This window comes from Nycticebus coucang, chromosome 3 (assembly GCF_027406575.1).
Source record: "Nycticebus coucang isolate mNycCou1 chromosome 3, mNycCou1.pri, whole genome shotgun sequence".
In the NCBI taxonomy this organism is placed as follows: Eukaryota; Metazoa; Chordata; class Mammalia; order Primates; family Lorisidae; genus Nycticebus; species Nycticebus coucang.
In genome coordinates, this window is record NC_069782.1 from 93,704,889 (window position 1) to 93,728,045 (window position 23,157).

At 48.3% G+C, this 23,157-nt stretch overlaps 1 protein-coding gene across 7 annotated transcripts; it reads right to left on the minus strand.

The window, feature by feature from the left end:
* Positions 1–5,869: 5,869 nt before the first annotated feature.
* PLAU (plasminogen activator, urokinase) lies at positions 5,870–20,695 on the minus strand. 7 transcript variants are annotated; one of them, XM_053585006.1, is made up of 12 exons: positions 12,355–12,515; positions 12,154–12,242; positions 11,303–11,390; positions 10,860–10,893; positions 10,621–10,728; positions 10,126–10,300; positions 9,837–9,928; positions 9,495–9,714; positions 9,135–9,283; positions 8,376–8,516; positions 7,891–8,039; positions 5,870–6,980 (listed from the first exon to the last, which is right to left on the minus strand). In XM_053585006.1, the coding sequence occupies exons 3-12, from the start codon at positions 11,357–11,359 to the stop codon at positions 6,810–6,812; spliced, it is 1,296 nt and encodes a 431-aa protein (XP_053440981.1). In that variant the 5' UTR covers positions 11,360–11,390; positions 12,154–12,242; positions 12,355–12,515; the 3' UTR covers positions 5,870–6,809. The 7 variants fall into 7 exon arrangements, with proteins under 7 accessions (XP_053440981.1, XP_053440984.1, XP_053440979.1 ...); XM_053585009.1 differs by lacking the exons at positions 12,154–12,242; positions 12,355–12,515 and adding an exon at positions 20,679–20,695; XM_053585004.1 differs by lacking the exons at positions 12,154–12,242; positions 12,355–12,515 and adding an exon at positions 14,731–14,845.
* Positions 20,696–23,157: the final 2,462 nt, after the last annotated feature.

Genomic DNA, 23,157 nt, shown 5'->3' on the forward strand with positions numbered 1-23,157 from the left:
GACAGAATATCGTGTACAAGGGGCCTGTGGTTGAAGAAGGATTGATCAGTAAAAGAATGGCTGAGTAGGTCCAGCCTGGGGGAGTTGGTGGCAGGTGGAGGTAAGAGAGGAGGCAGGGAGTGGACCCTGTAAAAGCTTGCAGGTCACTGTTAAGGAGCCCTGGAAGTTGTTCAGGATATTTGCATTTTCAAAAGATTACTCTGCTTTAGGCGAACAGAATAGAACGGTAGGGATGTGGGAGGTAGTGGAGGGAGAGATAGAGTCAATGGGAGAAGCCAGCTGGGAAGCTAGAGCAGGAATCCAGATGAGATCTGATGGTGGTTTGGGCTCAATTAATGGTGGTGGTGGAGAGGGACAGGAATGGAGGACTTCAAAAGATGTTAGGCAAACTTCCAGAATTTGGGAATGGAGGGGATGAAGGAGGCAAGGAGAGAGAAGCCTCAAGTTTCTGGCTTCCATAACTGAATGGATGTGGTACCATTATCTGAGACAGAGAGTGATGGAAGAAGTCCAGGTTGGGACATGAAGAAGAGGACCAATGGCAGGCTGACTTTGAGAGGGCCTGTGTGTGACATCCAAAAGGGGTGTAGACAATAACATATAAGAGTCTGGAGTGCAGAGGAGAGGTCTGGCTGGAGATAAGCATTTGTGAGTCATCTGTTTATTTGTGGTAATTTAAGCCTTGGTGTGAATGAGATTGTGAGGGAGAAAGTTTGGGTGGGTAGAGGAGAAGGTTTAGGATCAGACTTTAGGGAAGCCAACATCCAAGGCCAAGTAGAGGAAGTTGGGATTGCAAAGAGAATCCAGAGATGTTAACAATGGCTGTGGAGGCAGCCTGTAGCTCAGTGGGTAGGACGCTGTCCACATGCACCAGGGCTGGTGGGTTCGAACCCAGCCCAGGGCCTGCTAAAACAGAAAAATAGCCAGGCATTGTGGCAGGAGGCTGTAGTCCCAACTACTTGGGAGGCTGAAGCAGAAGAATCACTTGAGCCCAGGAGTTTGAGGATGCTGTGAGCTATGATGCCATAGCGCCCTACCAAGGGCAACGTAGACAGACTCGGTCTCAATTAAAAAAAAAAATGGCTGTGAAATCCTATGAAAGCATTTTACTTTTTTGTTGTTGTTGTTGTAGAGGCAGAGTCTTGCTTTATCGCCCTCGGTAGAGTGCCATGGCGTCACACAGCTCACAGCAACCTCCAACTCCTCGGCCTAGGCGATTCTCTTGCCTCAGCCTCCCAAGTAGCTGGGACTACAAGCGCCCACCACAACGCCCAGCTATTTTTTTGTTGCAGTTTGGCTGGGGCCGAGTTTGAACCTGCCACCCTCAGTATATGGGGCCAGCGCCCTACCCACTGAGCCACAGGCACTGCCCTGAAAGAATTTTACTTTTATAGTTATTTTTATAATTGGGTGAAAATGTTTAGTTAAAAAAAATATTTTTTATGAGTTTTTGACCTTAATTAACTTTCTAGGTTTTGAAAAATAGTACCTGAGGGCAAGAGATGATATTCAAAATATTTTAACTTCCAAGGCTTCCCAGTAACAACTCTCTGACTGACAGCTGGAGGAGGGAAGGGTCTCAGAGGCCCCTCCTGTGCCAGGCATTAACCCTGTGGTTTCTGGATCATGAAGAAGCGGACAGAGGCTAATGGCAGGGAACCCCGTGGAGAGGATCTTAGGACAACAGCTGCTTAGTCACTGAGCAGAACCAGTTCTCACTGCTGGGACCTAGCCCTGCCTAAGGGTACTTATCAGCTGAATCCCCATCCCCAGTCTCTGCAAGTTCACTGCATCCTAGATTCTTTTCTCCTGCAACAGTCTACTCTTCATTTCCTGAGAGCACCTTGCCTTTTCATGCCTCCATGATCTTTCCTGCACCTAAAATGCCTTTCTCGGGCGGCGCCTGTGGCTCAGTGAGTAGGGCGCCAGCCCCATATGCCAAGGGTGGCGGGTTCAAACCCAGCCCCGGCCAAACTGCAACAAAAAGAAAAAATAGCCGGGCGTTGTGGCCTGCGCCTGTAGTCCCAGCTACTCGGGAGGCTGAGGCAAGAGAATCGCGTAAGCCCAAGAGTTAGAGGTTGCTGTGAGCCGTGTGACGCCACGGCACTCTACCCGAGGGCAGTACAGTGAGACTCTGTCTCTACAAAAGAAAAAAAATAAAATAAAATAAAATGCCTTTCTCCTCCTTGTTTGGCAAATTTCTGTTCATGTTTGAAGGCCCAACTGGGTCTGGATAGAGCTTAAGGCCAGTTACAAAGGACCATGTATTACAGGATTGCATTGATTCTAAAATGCCCTGAATTGGCAAATCTGTAGAAGAAACAGAAAGTAGATCAGGGGTTACCCAGGGCTGAAAGAGTTGGGGAGAAAAAGGGAGTGATTGCCTACGGGGACAGAATTTCTTTGTAGGGTGACAAATGTACTAAAAACCATTGAGTTGTACATCTTAGGTGGGTGGCCAGGTCCACACCTATAGTCCCAGCTACTCAGGAAGCTAAGGCAGGAGGATCACTTGCGCCTAGAAAATTGAGACCAACCTAGACAACATAGAGAGACCCTGCTCCTACAAAATGAAAAAAGAATAAATGGATGTGTTATATAATATCTCATAGAACTGATGTTTAAAAAAAACATCTCAGCAACTCCTCTCACTGCATCTGATTCACGGGGAGGGCTCAAATGTTTCCTGCTGGTGTAGAAGATGGATGCAATGGGGGTGAGTGTGGAGGGGTATATGCAGGGGTGCGGCTGTAGTGAGGTGCTGACTTGGGAAAGGCAGAGCATACGTGGAAATCAGGTTGAGTCCTGATAATACAGAGGCCTGCAGAATATTTCAGAAGGAGGGCTTCTGGTGAAAACGGAAACCACTTCAATGAAACCAGATTTCAGCAGAGAGCCTGAGGTTAGCTTGAGAGGGGTGAAGTTATACTTTGAAACTGGTGGCTGAATGTGGTCTCCTTCTCTGGCCTACAGAATCTCACTATGTTGCCCTCAGTAGAGTGTCACAGCTCACAGAAATCTCAAACTCTTGAGCTTAAGTGATTCTCTTGCCACAGCCTCCCGAGTAGCTGGGACTACAGGGCCCACCACAATGCCCAGCTATTTTTTGGTTTGTGGTTGTCATTGTTGTTTTCGCAGGTCCAGGCCGGGCTCGAACCCGCCAGCTTCAGGGTTTATGGCCAGCACCTTACTCACTGAGCTATGGGCACCGAGCCTGGCCTGGGAATTGTTTAAGAGGAAAGCATTCTTATGTAGGAGGGTTGATATACGGACATTTCACATCAACAGAACCCTGACATACTTTGCAAGAAATCTAGCATTCCTGAAGTAGGATGCTTGAAAGGAGGGCAGCGCTCTGCTCCCCCATTTGGGCCCTCCTGAGAGGTGTTATGTCGCAGTGCTGGGCATGTGGGCTCAGGAACCAGGTTTGAATACTGGATCTTTGCATCTGCAGCTGCATTGCCTTGTGCAAGTCACTGAGTCTCTCTGTGCCTCCATTTTCTCTACTATTAATCAGGGCTAATGATAGTTCCTTCCTCAGAGGATTGTTGTGAGGATTAACTCAGACAACATGTGAAGAATTTAGCACAGTGCTCAGTCATGGAAGCACTAAAAGAAGGTAATCTCGGAGGTGACGATTTGGAGCGATGAAGCTGGTTGTTGGAGAAATGACTGGGGCATGCCAGTCCTGAGCAAGATCTACGATTGTGAGGAAGAGACAACAGCTGGCTGGGGGTCGGGTGGTGGCTGGGAAATGGTCTGAAGATTATTAGCAGCTTCATTGCTCAACCCTGTCAGTGGGGCTCATACTTCCTGTTTTCAGTGTCTGGGAGCCCTAATGCTGGAGCTGCTCAAGTTTGAACAAGATCTTTCTTGGCCCCTCAGGGGGAATGCACAGCAACTCAGGCTGGGCTGGGTCCCTTAGCCTCAAATCATGCCTTTTCTTTCCTGGCAAGTTTCTATTCCCATAAAACAACGCAATTCAGAGGTGAGTGAGGGGAGGGAATTCCCATTCCATGCTACAGGAATTACCTGTGTAATAGTAATTCTACTATTCCATTTAGGTTTTTATTAGATGCCAGGATCACGCTAAGAGACATATGAACTCATGAATCTTTATAATAATCCTAGGAGGTAGATATTATTATCTCTTTTTTACAGATGAAGAAACTCAGGCCTTTTTTACAGATGAAGAAACTAATAGTCCTTCCCAAATCACACAGCTAGTGTCAGAGCCAGGATTATAGTCCAGGCCACCTAACTCCCAAATCACTCTCTGAACCACTGCACCCACTATGTAAGGCAACATGTAAGATTACGGAGATTAACAGCTGAACATATTGGGTTCTTGACCTCCTTACTAGGCTAGGAGCCACAGTTTGGTAAGTCTGGGAGACCTTATACCCCCTGAACCCTACTTAGAAACAGGCTGTTCATGCAGAGAACTCACGCTGACCATATCAGGAATTTGAGGCCTTTATATATTTTGACCAGTTGTTCCCAAAGGTTCTTAATCAGTGGTGCATATCTGATGGGGAGTTTTTCTAAACCCATAAGCCCTTGACACAAGCCCTGACCTGAATTGCAATTTCTACAGGTGGAACATAGGTATGTATATATTTTTAAAAGGTTCTCAGGTGACTTGATTAGGAAACACTGCCAAAAATGATTAACACAACTTAGAAATTCTAATATCTTGGCATCCAGCTATAACTCCCAGCCTATCCATACACCCCAGTTCTTCAGAACCTGATGTTTTATTCAAATTATATGGTCACCCCCATTGAGACATCATCCAGCTTTAGATTGTGAGCCCCTTAATCCTAGGGATAGCAATGGCTGATAATGAGCTCCAGTAACACACTGAGAAAGTGCAGAACCATCCATACATGGATGATGGGAAATTATGTTTTCTGTTTGTGGAAAGTCACAGACTCAAGCTGGAATTTTAGATCAGAAATTTTCACTCATGCAAGTGTTATTTATGTATTTATTTATTTTGGAGACAGAATTTCACTCTGCCCTGAGTTGAGTGCCCTGGCATCATAGCTCATAGCAACCTCAAACTCTTGGGCTCAAGCAATCCTCTTGCCTCAGCTTCCCAAGTAGCTGGGACCATAGGTGCCTGCCACAATGCCGGGCTAATTTTTCTATTTTTTTTTTTTTTTATACAGAGTCTCACTTTGTCACCCCCAGTAGAGTGCTGTGGTGGCATCATAGCACATGGCAACCTCTAACTCTTGGGCTCAAGTGATTCTCTTGCCTCAGCTTTCCAAGTAGCTGGGACTACAGGCGCCCGCCTCAATGCCTGGCTATTTTCAATGGGGTCTTGCTCTAGCTCAGGTTGGTCTTAAACTCATGAGCTGAGGCGATCTGCCCACCTCAGCTTCCCAGAGTGCTGGGATTACAAGCATGAGCCACTGTACATGGCCTTAATTTTTCTACTTTTAGTAGAGACAGGGTCTTGCTCTTGCTCAGGCTGGCATGTAACTATTCTTAGTTGCCCAAGGACTGATTAGGGTAGAGCAAAGAGAATGTACAGTTAATCCCAAAAAGGACCATTGTGTACAGTTGTATAAGATGTGCATTGCACAAAGGCATCGGGCTAAGAAGGCAATTGGAAGCTGAAACTAAGCCTGCACACCACTTACTAAGCCATGGGCCCCTGGTTTGGGGCACCATTTTGTACATTATGTTTATAGAGGCCCAGCCCTACAACAATCCTAACCGCTACCTCCTGAAACCCCATTAAGCCCAGAGATATGGCCCTGCAAGACTCTAAAGAGCATGACACCCTTATCATTTTCTACCTTTTAAAGTTCCCCATCTCCCTCCCATACAAGTACAAGGGAGAAGCCAAAGTCTCAGAAAAAAAATCACATTTTATTGATCAATTTTATTTACAATTATAAAAATAGATATAAATAAAAATAGCAGAATGTCGTTATTAAATATTCAGTGTATAGGAGTGGTCCTCACCCCACCCAGTGAGGATTGGATGAATTAGGCTGAAAGGTAAAAAGGGATAACTGGCCAAGAAAGGAACGTCTGTGTAACAATGAGCCATTCAGTGCTGGTCACAGGTCATGCCCCAGAATAAAACGTTCACAGGCACCATCACGTGGAGGACCCCAGAGGCCCCAGGAGTGACCCATAACATCTCCAGACAGACCATACTATGTGACATCACAGTTCAGTTTAGGGAAATATCTAGACTTGCAATCAGATACCAGCTCTTACACTCACAGCCTGTGCACAAGTGTGCAAACACACACATGTACATAATATTTCCTCATATCAATACATTCATGGCGTGTCAGAGCCACTCCGTCAAGTCATTAGTGTCTCTGCTCCCCAAACTGCTGTTCTCACATTGGTCAAGCTCCCTTCAGAGACTTCAGCTGTTACACTTCCTAATTGGGAAATTATTCATTTCTCAACAATGGGCCTCCTGAATGCCCATTGTTAGGGGAGCTGACTCTCCTTCCACCCATGCACAAGAGATGCCATTTTTAGCCGCTGAAGGCTTTAGTCTAGAAAAAGACAAACTACTGGTCAGTACCATCCTGAGTCAGGACCACCTCTCCATCCTGGCCGGGAGGTCTGAGTGCCTGCACCCAGGCCTGTGACTGAGGGTAAAGCTATTGTCTGTCGCTCACCCTGGTGGGCAACGCAAGCAAAACCATCTCTGCAGAGCCTATCTTCCCCAGTCTATTCTTACAGCTGACGGAGATGACCCTACTGCAAAAATGACGGTCAGCGAGGGAGTAGGTGGTGCCCTGATGCCTCCCTCGTCTCCCTGGGAGCCCTCAGAGGCCATTTTCTTTCCCCATGTGAGTACGGATCCAGGGCAGGAAGCGGGAGACCCTTGTGTAAACGCCTGGCTTGTCCTTCAAGGCACATCCACGGCCCCAGCTCACAATCCCAGTCAGAGTCAGGCGGCCTTGGGTAGAGCAGACGAGGGGGCCCCCTGAGTCTCCCTGGAAAACCAAAGACACAAAAAATGAGCCCTTGAAGAAGTGAGGAGGGACCCTTTAGACCCCATCACCCTAACTGTGCCTGAGAGAGAGAGAGGGGAGAGTGTCCTAGAGTCAATAACCTCACGTGCTGCCTGTTTCCTACTACACCAAGTTTAAAATCCTCTGGTGGCCTTCAAAGCCTGTTATCTGCCACTGTTGCATTTATGCTCCCAGGCCCCACTTGTCCTCCTCACCCTGGACTTTGTCAGGCTCCTTCTCCATTTTGTATATTTCTTTTCTCTCTCCTTCCTCCCTCTCTCCCTTCCTCCCTCCCTCCCTTCCTCCTTCCCTTTTTCCTTCCCTCCCTTTCTCCCTCCTTCCCTTCTTTCCTCTTTCTCTTTCTTTATCTTTTTGAGACAGGGTCTCACTCTGTTGCCCTGGCTAGAATGCTATGGCATCATCAGAGCTCACAGCAACTTCAACAACCTCAAACTCTTGGGCTCAAGCGATCCTCTTGCCTCAGCCTCCTGAGTAGCTGGGACTACAGGCACCCACCACAACGCCTGGCTAGTTTCTCTATTTTTAGTAGAGACAGGGTCTCACTCTTGCTCAAGCTGGTCTCGAACACTGAGCTCAAGCAATCCACCTATCTCAGCCTCCCAGAGTGCTGGGTTACAGGTGTGAGCCATTGAGCCCTGGCTCTTTCTACGGTCTTAGTACCAGACAGTCTAAAGTCCCTAGCACAGAGCTGGGCTTGTGACAATGTTTGGCAAACATATAAGAAATGGTTTAAAAATCCTGAAGGTCTGAGCTCCTGATTATGGTGGGTTGGGGCTTTGGCTGAAGAGAGACTCCCCAGAGCTGGCAGGGACGAGCTCTGTAGCTCTGTGGAGATTTGGGGGTGAGGGAAAGAGATGCTTCGAAGGCTCACCTGGCAAGAATCTGTTTCCCACTGTGGGTCAGAGGCACATAGCATTTTGGTAGTGACTTCAGAGGCATAGTAGTGGGGCTGCTGGCACTCCTGGTGGGAAACCAGCTTCACAACAGTCATTTTCAGCTGCTCTGAATAGCGATAGTCATCTAGGTAGAGGAAAGAGGGAGGAATCTCTGTTAAGATATGTCTGTCCACTGGGGTGCTCTGCCAGGAGGAGAACGAAAGTGTCTCTACCAGGGAAAGCCCTTATTCTTTTCCATCCAAATCTGAACCTTTACCCCAGTGATAGACCCTCACCCCCATCTACTCACCCTCATGGCCCATTCTCCCCAAACAACACTCCCACTCTACCCAGGCCCATCTGCTACCTCCATAAAGCTCTCATCTCTGACTCCACAGTCTTCCCTTAATCATGCTGGGCCCACTTCTGGGTCACAATGCTCCCCTAGAACCCTCTCAGTCAACCCCCAAATGTCACTTACTGGAACTCTCTTTTCCAAAGCCAGTGATCTCGCAGCTTGTGCCAAAATTAGCATCACCATACATTGGGGGCAGGCAGATGGTCTGTATAGACCGGGATGGCTGTGCACACTGGCCCTCACTGGAACGGATCTTCAGCAAGGCTAGAGGAGGACAGAGGGTCAGAGGGGAAAGACCACCACCTAGTCAGGTGGCACCCATCTCTTCCCTCCAAACTCTGAGGGAGTGGTCTATGTCTATTCCTAGGTCAGTTATAGTCAGAGAGAGTTGTCAATCGGAAGCCTCACAGGCTCCAAGGGCTTTGTTCCAACTACTGACGAAGGCCTGGACTGCCACATACAGCCGGGGCTGCCATATACAGCCATACAGATTGTTTCCTGCAAAAAGCCTCTGCTGAAGTACCTGGGCTGAAATGCAGCCCAAGCCTCTCTTCTCCGGGTTCTATACCCTGGTACTGACAGGGGCTGCATCCAACAGAAGGAATGTCTTCTAATTCACATAAATGAGGCCTTCCCAGCCAATGCCACACACCTACAGGGCTGTTTCCACTCAGAAGAGGCTACCTGTTTGCCATATTCAGGGTCTCTACAGAGAAGCACCAGGCCCCTCATATATTGCACTACAAACTCTTCCCTGCCACTCGCCCTGCTGCATAAAGCAGGGACCTAAAGTTTCCCAACAGCCTCAAACTCTTCTTGGGTCTCCCCTTGGTCTCCTCTTTCCCCAAGCCATCATGGAGGTGGTCAGGGTTTCCTACTCACCAATATCATTATGGTGAGCGAGTGTCTCAGCGCTATAGTCCTCGTGCAGGATGAGCTGTTCCACCTCAAACTTCATCTCCCCAGGCGTATTGGAGTTAAGATTTGACCGACCCAGGTAGACAATGTAGTCATCCTTCTGTGGGTAATTACTGTGGGAGGTGAGACCCATCAGACAGCCCATTCTCATGGAATTCTGTCACTTCCTCCTCCCCAGTTTAGAAGCCTCAAAGCATAATTTGTTCCCAAGTCATGGGACACAAGGGAGAGGGGCTGATGAGGGAGAATTGAGATGGAATCCTTTGCTGGGGAGGAGAAAGGGATGGGGCAGGAGGGACAGAGAGAAGAGACAAAAGAACGTACATGAAGCAGTGTGTGGCACTAACCACCCAGCAAGGACTGATGAGGCTGCCCCCACACACGTAAGTGACAGAGCCTCCCCGGTGCCTCTTATAGATGGCTGCAAACCAGGGCTGGTTCTCAATGGTGGTGAATTCTCCCCCAACAATCTTAAAGCGGGGCCTCAGAGCCTTCTGGCCACACTGAAACTCTAATTTTTCTGGAGGAGAGAAGGGCCTTTTACCTGGAGGATAAAAAAAAAAAGAGTGTCTTGGGGAGGCAGGTGGGATAAAGCATCCCTCTCAGGCAGCATCCCTCTTCATCCCCCTTCCACCGTACTGTCCCTGCCAGGTTAGTGACACTCACCAACAGAGCAGTCAGGCACCATGCACTCTTGGACGATCTGTTTTAGGCCAACCTGCACATAACACCAGGGCCGCCTCTGGTTGTCTGGGTTCCTGGCAACACAGAGGAGTAGGTAGGGAATGTCATTCCAGCCCGGAAGGCCTTCCCTGCATCCTCCCTTCCAGGGATGATTCCACCAGAGGCTCTGCTTTTCTCATGCTATATCCAGCCCTCTGGGAGCAGAAGGAGATGGTAACAGGGTTTTTGTGAGGTATGGGGAGGGTTCTTGGTCCTTGCGCCCCCACCTCACCTGCAGTAATTGTGTTTCCCCAGGCCCAGCTGAAGGGCATCAGGCCTGTGGGCATGGTATGTTTTCAGAAGGACAGTGGCAGAGTTCCAGGCCAGGCAGGACCGGCCCATGACATCAGTGTTGGCCTTTCCTCGGTAAGAGTGACCATTCCCCTGATAGCAGGTTTTTGCTGTATCTGTGGAAGGACATTAGAATGAGAGAATATTAGAAAGAGAAGAAAGTTCAGAGAGGCATTTTACAGAGAGCATGACTTCAGACCTGGCAGAGGACACTGGAAAGGGTCTCCTTCCATCCCACCTCACATATGTGCAACCACTGCTTCATGAAATAGTGTACATGTTTTTATCTTTGACAGTGTATATCACATAGGGATGAAGATGTCACCCAGCCCACCTGCAGCTCCTCATTCCTGCTACTCTTGTATCCCATGCATCTCTCACTGCCCTGAAATCTCTGGCGCCTCCACCTTCCCCATGAGAGTCAGGATCTCCATACCTATCTCACAGTGCTCCCCTTGGAATTTCTTCGGGCAGATGCATCCGCGAATGTTGGAGAAGTGCTTGTAGCTCACACATGTTCCTCCATTCAGACAACCACAGTTTGCTGGAGAGCACAAAGGTGGGTTAAGCAAGGAGCTGGGGGTGGGGAGAGGAGCCACTCCTGGGGGGCTCCTCCCCCAAGGCTTTTCCAAGATGTTTGTGCCACCAACTGTGGTGCAAGGGACAGATACTTACATGCATCAGACTGTCCTTGAAGTTCACGGCTGCCCTGGAAGAGATTGGGAGAGGCGGGTCACCAAAGGTCTCAAGCTCCTGGGATTACAGGGATGAAGATAATAAACTGGCCAGAATTCCCAAACCCACTCTTCCTTCCAGCTCCCTCTCTCCTCACCCTGTTCATACATATCTAACTAACCCTCAAATGAAAGATCATAGGTTTCCCGCAGGGAGAAATGAATTGACTCCAGCAAGCTTCGCATACCAGCTGCCCTCAGGCTGCAGCAGTCCCTGCAGCTTCTTATTCCCCTGCCAGGAGTGCAACCCGCTGCCACACCTGTCCTATTTTCCCCTGGAGAATCTGGAGGACTCCAAGTTCCTTTGCAGCCCCTTCCCTCCCTGGCGCGGTTCAGAGGTCCTGTCCCCCTCCCACGACATAAGGCAGACAGGAAGCCACTCACTTTAGAGTCGCTCACAACCAGGACGCAGAGGAGCACAAAGGCCAGCGGGACTCTCATGGTGGCGAGGTTGGGGCTCTAGACAGCGGCTCTGCAAGGGAAGGAGAAGTCAGGGTGAGAAGCGAGGAGGCGGATGGGGTGGGTTTCTGCAGTTCAGGGGAGGAGCCCATGGGCGCCCTGCGGGGCGAGCCGGAGCTGGTCAGCCCCCCCTGCCCCGCAGTCCCTCCGCAAGGGAGCTCGGGGGGCCGCCACTCGCAGGGGCACGCACGGAAGGGGAGCGGTGACTGCGGGCAGCCGCTGCGCGTCCACGGAGGCCCGAGGTGGGGAAAGGCGCACGGGAGCCGCCGCCGCGCATCCCGCCGGGCGCTCAGGAGCGCCGACACTCACCAGGGCTGCGGCGGGAGGGCGCGAGCCGGCACTGCGGGGACAGGTTGACACTAGGGCGGGCTCTGGGGCTCGGGCGTCGGCGCTGAGCTGCCCGCCAGCCGCGCGGGCTCTATATTAGGACCCGCCCAGCCCGGCCCCGCCCCGCCCCAGCGCCCGCTCCACTCCCTTCCCGTCCCTTCCCCGCGGCCTGCAGGGACCCGGACCCCGCGTGCTTCCGCAACTCTGACAACGTTGGGGGAGGCAATGCGATCCCCAGCCGAGGGAACGAACGAGTCTGGATCGAGAGGCATGTGAACTCTCTGCCCCTCGTACCATTTGCCCGGCCGTGGGGCCCGCACCAGTGCGGGGGATCCTCCTTCCCCTACGAATTGCAGAGAAGAGAGAGGGGCGCTTGGAGACTTCCTTCCCAGCCCAGCTCTGATTAGGACCTCCTTGGGGATCCCCTCGTCAGTTCTCCAACCTCTTACCTGCCTCAGAGTGATTCAGACCCGCAGCTCATGTAGCTGTAAAGTCTCTTTATCAAGGTGAAAATTGTAGGCGAAAATGTATATGCTCCCTGAAACACAGGCACAGAAGCCTCCCAACAGGGCTGCCTCTCGTCTAAGGCCAGGCCACTCACTACCACCAGCGCAACCAGCGAGGGAGCCGAAGCTGAGCTTTCTGCTTACCGGGATAAGGGAGTTTGGTTGTGTTATCAGATGGAGAGAGGCAAGGACAGGGTTATTAAGAATTTGCGGTTTGTGGCGGGCGCCTGTAGTCCCAGCTACTCGGGAGGCTGAGGCAGGAGAATCGCTTAAGCCCAAGAGTTGGAGGTTGCTGTGACTTGTGACGACACAGCACTCTACTGGGGTCTGTCTCAAAAAAACAAAATAAAACAAAAAACCAGAATTTGCAGTTTGGTTTAATCTTCGAAAGTGGGGGATTGATAAGCATTGAATAGGGTCATGATATGATACTATAGGATTGTAGGAATAAAGTCTTAGGGGACAAACTATTCTTTTTTTTTTTTTTTGGATTCAAAGTTTCACTATGTCGCCCTCAGTAGAGTGCTGTGGCATCATAGCTCTCAGCAATGTCAAACTCCTGGGCTTAAGTGATTCTCTTGCCTCAGCCTCCCAGTAGCTGGGACTATAGGTGCCCGCCACAATGCCCGGCTACCTAGGGGACAAACTATTGATGCTTCTCACTGAAGTGTTGGTGGTCTTGGGAAATTCCTATGAAGAATAGTCCATATATTTGCCTGGGCAAGAATAAAGTTAATTAATAAAGACAATGGAGCTCAAGTGGCTAAGGCACCAGCCACATACAACAGAGCTGGCCTGCCAAACAACAATGACAACTACAACCAAAAAATAGCCTGGCATTGTGGCGGGTGCCTGTAGTCCCACCTACTTGGGAGGTTGAGGCAAGAGAATCGCTTAAGCCCAGGAGTTTGAGGTTGCTGTGAGCTATGATGCCACAGCACTCTACCCAGGGTGACAGTTTGAGGCTTTGTCTCAAAAAAGTTTGAAAAATTAAAAAATAGGGCGGCGCCTGTGGCTCAGTCGGTAAGGCGCTGGCCCCATATACCGAGGGTGGCAGGTTCAAACCCGGCCCGGCTGAATTGCAACCAAAAACATAGCCGGGCGTTGTGGCAGGCACCTGTAGTCCCAGCTACTCGGGAGACTGAGGCAAGAGAATCACTTAAGCCCAGGAGTTGGAGGTTGCTGTGAGCTGTGTGATGCCACGGCACTCTACCCAGGGCCATAAGTGAGACTCTGTCTCTACAAAAAAAAAAATTAATTAATTAATAAATTAAAAAATAAAGACAATGGGGTTCGGTACCTGTGGTTCAAGCACCTAAGGCGCCAGCCACATACACCTGAGCGGGCAGGTTCAAATCCAGCCCGGGCCTGCCAAACAACAATGATGGCTGCAACCAAAAAGTAGCCAGGCGTTGTGGTGGGTGCCTATAGTCCCAGTTGCTTGGGAGATGGAGGCAGGAGAATCACTTGAGCCCAGGAGTTGGAGGTTGCTGTGAGCTTTGATGCTACAGCACTCTACCCAGGGCAACAGCTTGAGGCTCTGTCTCAGAAAAATAAATAAATACAATGGAATAGTAAAGACTTATTAATGTAGACAGAGTAGGAAGGGTAGGGTAGGAAGTTCTGTTCTCACCTCTGAGGGGAGGAGACTGGAGGACAAGATAAGAGGAAAATATCTTTTTCACTGCATGTCCTGTTACATTGCTTACATTTTTAAAACAGTCCAAAAAATAATTATCCATTTTTAAATGCATATATATTTAGTATTCGACTTCATCATATAGCCTTGTTTCTATTAAGATAAAAAACAATTGTTCATCAAATAAAATTGGCCTTCAGAAAGACAGGCCATTTGTAAGTGATGGCATCTGCCCTTCCTGCTTGAGGATGAGCACACACATTTGTCTACACACACAGACACAGCATGGGTAAAATTGCAGCAGCACAGTAGGCATTCTGGTTCAGTCACCCCCGTCTCTTTCTGCTAGTGTCAGGAACCAGGGCTTGCAGGTCACTTCAATGCCACCTAGAACTGGCTCCCTTAACAGGAGGAAGGAGACTGAGTTCCAATAATTCATTAGAAGCCCCAAGGTTTGGTCCCTTTCCCTGCCTAGGCTTGCAGCATTTTGCTGCCTTGCAAACCTGGACCTTTGGTCTGGGTCCACTTGATAGGGGCTGAAGGAAGGCAGGGGAAGCACCCGAGGGTAGGAAGGAGGAAAGGCCCCTTTGCTCCACCCTAGCCAGAGGTCTCAGGGTGCCAGTTTCTGGCTGGGGAAAGTGCAAGTTAACCATCCAGCTCTGGGGAGGAGTGACCCATCATCCTCTGAAGAATTGTTCTGTGCCTGCTGACCCACCAGCCTCCCAGGGCACAGACTGAGTCAGAGGTGCTATAGGCCTCAGAGCTGGTCTTGCTACTTCCTCTAGAAGACTGTGGCCAGTTTTGTTTGGATTTGAGAACCCATTAATTGTAAATAAACGTGATCAAAATGTAAACAGAGATGTTGCAGCCTGAGGACTTACCCCGAAACTCCTAGGTTAGTTATCAGGAAATTCCCAGAGGCTGTCATGATTCACATTGCTCCCCCAGCAGCTCTCATGACTCCAGATTACTTGGCTGGAGGCTGTCATGCTGATTCTGAGAGCAGGATGACCTCATTTCCTCCTGGACAAAGAGGCCAGGAGACCAGACCGTTATGTGTGACACCCCTCCTCCCCCTGCCTTCCTCCTGCCATCTCTTTACCTACCTCCTCCAACTCTCCACAGAACTTCCTTAATCCACTTGCTGATCTTTTGATGCTCTCTGAAATCTCTGTGGCCATCTTCTGGTGCCAAGCCTGTGCTAGATTTTCAGTTCCTTGAAGGCAAAGATCACATCTTAATTATCTTTGTCTCTCCCTCAGCACCTGGGACATGCCTTGTTCATGTAGGAGGTTTATTGTGATTGAATCAGTGAATGAGTAGGAACAGGGAGGTTTGGTACCTTGGAAAGTTCCCTCCTCTGTCTTTTTTTTTTTTCTTCTTGTCATAAAAAATAGTATAAGCTGGTATTTCTTGCTTGTGCTTAAAGGCACTTTGTTGTAAACCATTCCTCTTTGAACTCATACCTGCCTTGATGTAGACTGGGATTGTTTTCACTTTTACAAATGACGAAAATGAGGTGGAGAGGTAAGTGACAAAGCCAGGACCAGAACCCAAGTCTTCTGATCCTTGTTCCTATGCTCTATACCTCTCCACAAAGAGAAAGAATGCTGTGAGGAGAAGGGCCAGGTGATACAAGATATTCCAGCTTAAGAAAGCCCTCCTACAGACTTTGGAGACCTTCTAGAAATACTACTTGAACTACAGGTTCTGAGCTCCTAAGATGCCTTCCCTGTAATGCAAGTTAGTTGCTTGACTGAATTCCATGAACTGATTTTGTGGCCTAGGCTATCTTGAAATTTGTATTGAAAGAAAAAGAAAAAGGAACTGAAGGTGTATGATTTCATTTTTTTCCTGACTATGAGATTGAAGCCACTCACCCCCTGATTCTGTGTCTCAGGAGTCCCGACCTCCTGACTCAGATGTGGCAACAGACTGATGGAGAGGCTGCCTTTCCAGGAGCTGCTCATAAAAGGGCAGGCAGATGCCAGCTGTGCAGGGCGGGGCAGGGTATCTGAACCTGGCCCTGACAGTGTGTCCACGAAACCAGGCCCCAGAAGAGAGATTTTCTGACCACCTGGATCCAAAGGGAAGTTCCCATGGAGTCATAGAATATATTCCTGGGTTGCTATACAAAGAATGGTGCTATAGAAAGATCACAGGTACCCTTGAGTTTGCCACAAGCAAGTTGAATGATCTTAGTCAAGTTGCTTAACTCTTTTCATCTCAGTTCTCCCGTAGTTAAATGAAGCAACACCTGTCCTTCCTATGCCTCACTTTGCAGATTGAATGAAATGATGCTTATGTATGAAAGCACTCATTCATCCCTTTTTCACTTATCCAATATTTGTCATGGACCTACTATGTGCCAGGCACAGTTCTAGATGCTAGAGACAGGAGAATGAACTTTAATTCCTAGCTCAAGTGCCTGCCTTTCCTTCCTGACTGTGGCTGTATTAGTCCAGAAGACCAAATTATGCTGGAGCCTATTCCTGGATTCCAGTTAAATGGGGATGCTGTGTCCTTGGACAGCAGTTCCCAGCAACTAGGCAGTCAGCACACACAGCTGCATGTGCTGCTCACCCCCACAGCCCTGACTCCCACTCCCTCTCCCTCCTCTCTGGGGCTGACACTCTTCTCTTTCCCTCCTACACATAGGGCAGATAGATGGACTCCTCTGCAGTTCTGGGAAGGAAGCACATAGTTTCAATGTCTGAGGACCCCCTTCTGACTGTGTGCTTGGTACAAGGGGGAAACTGGTCTGGCAACAGCAGGCATTGAGAGGCACTTCTGGGCTTGTAACATGATAGGGGAGGTGCTGGAGCTGCTAGGCCCCCAGCGGCTTGTGGAAAGGGTGGAGGGAAGTCACATACTTGCTTCCTTACTCATGGAAAGCAAAGACCATGGAGGCTGGACCCTGAGGTTATACTCTGTCTCAATAGTACCATAAACCGGGAGCCAAGTTGGTCCCTACAGCTTCAGCCTATGACCCCTACCCCTCGTCTCCCTTTCTTGCCTCACCATCTCTGGCCTGATTCCCAGCCCCACCCAGGTCAGGCAAATCAGACCTTTCCTTGAATGTCTTGAGCCTGGGCCAAATTTTTCTTTGTCCCTAACCCAAACCCAGTTACCACCTCAGTCAAGAACTTATTACCTCAAAGTAGTATTATGGGTCATGAGTTTCCAGACCTTCTAGATTCTGATTTCCTCACCAGGAACCAGTCAGGCCCTGGTCCTTGAACTTCTGCTTTTAGCTCAGGTTACCATGTGGACTAGCAATGGATGCTTAACTGGAAGCTAAGGGGCATACCCAGGAACAAGGGGCTGGGATGACTAACCAGAAACTGGTGAGTTTGCTGAAGACTGCCAAGTCAATAATGTTTAGGAAAATATGTTTAGCCAATAGCTGAAACACTAAAAAATCCTGATCAGAAGAAAACCAATACTGGCTGGCACCTGTGGCTCAGTGGGTAGGGTGCCGGTCCCATATACCTAGGTTGGCAGGTTCGAACCCGGCCCTGGCCAAACTGTAAAAAAAAAAAAAATAGCCGGGTGTTGTTGGGGGAGTCTGTAGTCCAGCTACTCAGGAGGCTGAGGCAAGAGAATCACCTAAGCCCAGGAGTTGGAGGTTTCTGTGAGTTGTGACGCCACGGCACTCTACCAAGGGGGATAAAGTAAGACTCTGTCTCTGAAAAAAAAAAAGAAAACCAATATAACATGCATAATCCACAAGACGTATAACCTCTCCCATGCTGGATTCTGGATTCTATATGCTTCTCTGTCTCCAGAGCAAGTACAAGCACTTCCCCTTCCATTACACAGAGAGGAAAGTGGAGGCTAAATGAAGGGATGTGAATCATCTGAGTTCATTCACTAAAATGATGAGATTCAGAATTCATAGATTTTTGAGGAACTCCGTGACACACTTCCACCCTTCCGCCTCTTATTCTGAATCCTCCGCTCCTCCCTTCCTGCTCACCCTCCATCCCCACCCTCTATCTTTTTGTCTTCCCTACCCACTGTCGAAGGTCCTTCTTTTCCTTGGGGCAGCCAAATCCTGTGAAGAGGACAGTCTCCTTTTAGAAGGCACTATAGGACTAAATGAGTGGATATGGGTGGGAAGAGGGAGCAGGGACACAGCAGGAACCCCTAGAGACAGGTGTGTGTGCAGACTGAGTGGGTGAGTGGGAGGAACAGTTTTGGGTAATTCCTAGCCAGAATGCTCTGCGGGCACTCTGGAGGCAGTGACTGGGGGAAATGTGGCAGGAACTAAAGAAGAGGACATCTTGTTGTCTCCAAGAGGACATTAAGATAGATAACAAGAATAACCCACTTTTATTTGCATTACATTCCTTTTCTTGTCTTTTTTGGAGACAGGGTCTCCCTTTGTCACCCTGGCAGAGTGCACTGGCTCATGATAGTTCGCTGCAACTTCTAAGTCCTGACCTCAAGTGATCCTCCTGCCTCTGCCTCGAGGGAGCTGGTTCTGCAGGTGCCTGCTGCCACGCTGGCTAATTTTTCTATTTTTAGTAGAAACCAGGTCTCCCTCTTCTTTAGGCTGGTCTTGAACTCCTGAGCTCTAGTGCTCCTCCTGTCTTGGCCTCTCAGAGTGCTAGAATTACAGGTGTGAGGCTCAGCACCCAGCTACGTTCATTTGCTCTTTAAATTTTAACAACCTTTAAGGACCATACTGTTAATATCACCTTTTTATGGGTGGGAAAACTGAGGGTTTAAGCAATTTCCCCAAGGTTACACCAGAGGTAAAAATTAGAGCTGAGACTCACACCTAGATCTGGTTGATTCTAGAGTTTGGAGAATTATCTCTGAGGCAATATCAAATTGTCAGGAAGATGGGGGCTTGTCCCAGCTTGTCCTTATAGCTGGGAATCATCCCACTTCTAACCCCTGGTGACATCCCAGGATAGCTCCAGCTGTGTAAGTCATGTCTGCATTGGTTCTTCCCTGCCCAGCTCGAGCCAGGTTTTGATAAAAATGTTCTTCCTTGCCTGGGCAATGTGGCTCACACCTGTAACCTTACCACACTGGGAGGTCAAAGCCAGTGGATTGCCTGAGCTCTGCCTGTGTTCGAGATCAGCCTGAGCAAGAGTGAAACCCCATCTCTACTAAAAATAGAAAAAAAAAATAAAAGTGCCTATAGTCCCAGCTACTCAGGAGGCTGAAGCAAGAGAATAGCTTGAGCCTAAGAATCTGAGGTTGCTGTGAGCTATGACTCCACAGCACTCTACCCAGGACGACAGAGTGAGACTGTTTGAAAAAAAAAAGTTTTTCCTTCTGTTTAATATAGCCAACCATAATTGTGTCTACTAGGTCTAGTCAAAGAAGTGATCAATGGATCTTTTGGCTACATAGGGAGACCATGTCTACAAAAATAAAAATATAGTAGAACCTCTGTAAGTTGACCATGCAAGGGACTCTTAACAAACTGCTCAACATAAAGAAGTGGTTGGTTTGGTGCCTATAGCTCAGCGGCTAGGATGCCAGCCACATACACTGGAGCTGGTGGGTTCAGACTCAGCCCGGGCCTGCCAAACAGCAATGGCAACTACAACAAAAAAATAGCTGGGTGTTGTGGCAGGCACCTGTAGTCCCAGCTACTTGGGAGGCTGAGGCAAGAGGATCATTTGAGTCCAAGAGTTTGAGGTTACTGTGAGCTATGATGCCACAGCACTGTACCCAGCAGGACAAAGTGAGACTCTGTCTCAATAAAAAAATAAATAAATAAAAAGAAAGAAAAATACTTACTCCAGAGGATTCTTACCACCAAATAAAGTTTGGGGGAAATGTCAGCTAATGCTTATGTAGGGAGATTGGTTTATTTTTTCACCTGAAAATGCCCAATTAAACCATAAACTTTCTATCTACTGGGGCTTATACTCCAACCCATCTTTTGAGTTGGGGGCCAGAGAACATAGAGGTGGGAAAGGTCCAAGGCTGAAGGCAGAGCTCTGAGCAGAATTGCTCAGGCAGGGATGAAACAAAGAAAAGGATGTACATCTGAGAGCCTCGGGCCAACTGAGCTACCTAAGGCAAATTTTCTAAAGAATGTGTTCTCAGAAGGTTAATTGCTTCAGTGCTCTTGTATGGGTTCTTTTTCTTTAGAGACAGAGTCTTACTTTGTCACCCTCAATAGAGTGCTGTGACATCACAGCTCACAGCAACCTCCAGCTCTTGGGCTTAAGTGATTCCCTTGCCTCAGCCTCCCAAGTAGCTGGGACTACAGGCACCTGCCACAATGCCCAGCTATCATTATTTATTTTTTTTGTTGCAGTATGGCCAGGGCCGGGTTCAAACCCGCCATCCTTGGTATATGGGGCCAGTGCCCTACTCGCTGAGCTACAGGTGCTGCCCTATTTTTTTTTTTTGAGACAGAGCCTCAAGCTGTCACCCTGGGTAGAGTGCTGTGGCACCACAGCTCACAGCAACCTCCAACTCCTGGGCTCAAGCGATTCTCCTGCCTCCGCCTCCCAAGTAGCTGGGACTACAGGCGCCCGCCACAATGCCCGGCTATTTTTTGGTTGCAGCCGTCATTGTTGTTTGGTGAGCCCGGGCTGGATTCAAACCTGCCAGCTCAGGTGTATGTGGCTGGTGCCTTAGCCGCTTGAGCCACAGGTGCCGAGCCTGATCGGTTCATTTTTAAAATGCCAAATGCATGTCTAATTGGAGGGACTTTTCCATATAGACTAAAAGAGCTTGGAGACTCAGATTAATCCTCAAAGTCACAGTAGTGGATGAGGAATTGGCTCCCCAAGACTTCAGGAAAATCGGAGAAAGCTAAGTAGAGGTCAGAACAAAGCAGAAGTAAGAATACCTGTACTTAGTGGTGGCTGCACATCTGAGCTATTCCCTCACTGTCCCTGGACTGGTCCTCTTCTGAGCTTCTCAAGGTCAGGTTTTATTTTCATTTCTAAGGTCTTCTGGTGCCACCTGCATGGAATTGTTTCTGGAGCATTGTGCTTTTGCAGGGAGGGTAGAAACAGCAGCTTGAGGGATGACCACCAATATCTGCCCTCAACACATTTGTACTGAAGAAACAGTGACATTGTCTCCATGAAGACGTCTTCGCTCTGAGGTTTGTAGGGTCCTAAAGCTTTTCAGTCTGTATCAGCTTGTTCTTTTCTTTTCTTTCTTTCATTCTTTCTTTCTTTTTTCTTTTCTTTTCTTTTTTTTTGAGACAGGAGTCTCACTTTATAACCCTGGGTTGAGTGCTCTGGTGTCACAGCTCACAGCAACCTCAAACTCTTGGACTCAAGGAATCCCTTGCCTCAGCCTCCCATGTAGCTGGGACTATAGGCACTCACCACAACGTCCAGCTCGTTTTTCTATTTTAAGTAAAGATGGGGGTCTCATTCTTGCTCAGGCTGGTCTCAAACTCCTGAGGTCAAGCAATCCTCCCACCTCAGTCTCCCAGAGTGCTAGGAAGCTTGTTCTATTTGTAAAGAAAATTCTTCCCCAAGTTCTAAAAATTTTAAAGAAAGTGCTCAACTCAAACTGTTAATTTCATCTGATCAGCCAAAAAGTACTTTCGAATATCTAAGGCATGCCTTGCACTATGCTAGGCTCCGAGGGCCCACAGTAAACAGGGCAAGATTCCTGCCCTGAGGAAGTTTAAAATCTAGTTAGGAAGACAAACCCACATGAAACAATTAAAACATCTGTAAGCGGGTGGCGCCTGTGGCTCAGTCGGTAGGGCACCGGCCCCATATAATGAGGGTGACGGGTTCAAACCCGGCCCCGGCTGAATTGCAACCAAAAAAATAGCCGGGCGTTGTGGCGGGCGCCTGTAGTCCCAGCTACTCGGGAGACTGAGGCAAGAGAATCGCTTAAGCCCAGGAGTTGGAGGTTGCTGTGAGTTGTATGATGCCACGGCACTCTACTGAGGGCCATAAAGTGAGACTCTGTCTCTACAAAAAAAAAAAAAAAAAAAATCTGTAAGCAAGATGGCTACAATAAAGGGGGAAAAAACACACAATAACAAGTGTTTGTGAGAACGCAGAAAAATTGAAACACTTACGCATTGTTGGTGAGATTGTGAAATGGTACAACTGCTATATGGCTGTTCCTCACAAAACTGGAACTACTGAATGATCCAGCAATTCCACTTCTGGGTATATATCCAAAAGAAGTGAAAACAGGGCACCTAGACAAGGTATTTGCACACTCCTGTTCACAGTAGCACCATTCACAATAGTCAAGAGGAGGAGGCAACCCAAATATCCATTGGCAGATAAATGACTAAACAAAATGTGGTCTATCCATATAGTGGAATGTTAGTCTTTAAAAGGTAGAAATCCTGTCATATGCTACAACATGGATAAACCTTAAAGTCAGTATGGTGAGATAAGCCAGTCACAACAAAGGCACTACTGTATGATTCTTCTTATATGGAGACTATCTAATAGTTAAATAGTTAAATAGTTAAATAGTTAAATCCATAGAAATAGAAAGCAGAATGTTGAAACTGGGGGAGGGGGAAGGGGGAAACGAAGAGTTATTGTTTAATGGGTATAGAGCTTTGGTTCTGCAACATTTAAAAGTTCTGGAGATCTATTGCATAATAATTAAATGTACTTAACACTACTGAACTGTATACTTAAAAATGGTTAAGATATTAAATACTACATTATGTGGTTTTTAACCAATAAATTTTTTTAAGGCTGGGCGCAGTACCTCATGCCTGTAATCCTAGCACTCTGGGAGGCCAAGGTGGGTGGATTGCCCTGAGCTCTCAGGTTCAAGACCAGCCTGAGCAAGAATGAGACCCCCATCATCTCTAAAAATAGCCAGGTGTTGCGGTGGGCACCTGTAGTCTCAGCTACTTGGGAGGCTGAGGTAAGAGAATCACTTCAGGCCAAGAGTTGAAGGTTGCTGAGAGTTATGACACCATGGCACTCTACCGAGGGTGACAAAGTGAGACTCGATCTCAAAAAAAAAATAATAATAATAATAATTTTTTTAAAAGTTGTGAAGCAAGCTGTGCAAGGTGTAATCCTAGCACTCCGGGAGGCCTAGGCGAGAGGATCACTAGGAGTTTGAGACCAACCTGAGCAAAAGTGAGACCCTGTTTCTACTAAAAATATAAAAAATTAGCTGGACATGGTGGCACATTCCTTGTCCCAGCTACTCAGGAGGCGGAGGCAAGAAGATCATTTGAGCCCAGGAGTTGGAGGATACAGTGAGCTATAATAATGCCACCGCACTCTACCTAAGGCAACAGAGTGAGACCCCGTCTCAACAACAAAAAGTTGTTAAGCACTAATAGTCTGACCACTGACCATAAATGCAGCAGA

Coding starts and splice junctions, on each gene's coding strand:
- PLAU (XM_053585009.1), bottom strand. CDS start 11,359: ATGAGAGTCCCGCTGGCCTTTGTGCTCCTCTGCGTCCTGGTTGTGAGC. Junction 10,729..10,859: donor TCAAGGACAGTCTGATGCAT/GTAAGTATCTGT, acceptor TGTGCTCTCCAG/CAAACTGTGGTTGTCTGAAT. Junction 9,715..9,836: donor GGTGCCTGACTGCTCTGTTG/GTGAGTGTCACT, acceptor TTTATCCTCCAG/GTAAAAGGCCCTTCTCTCCT.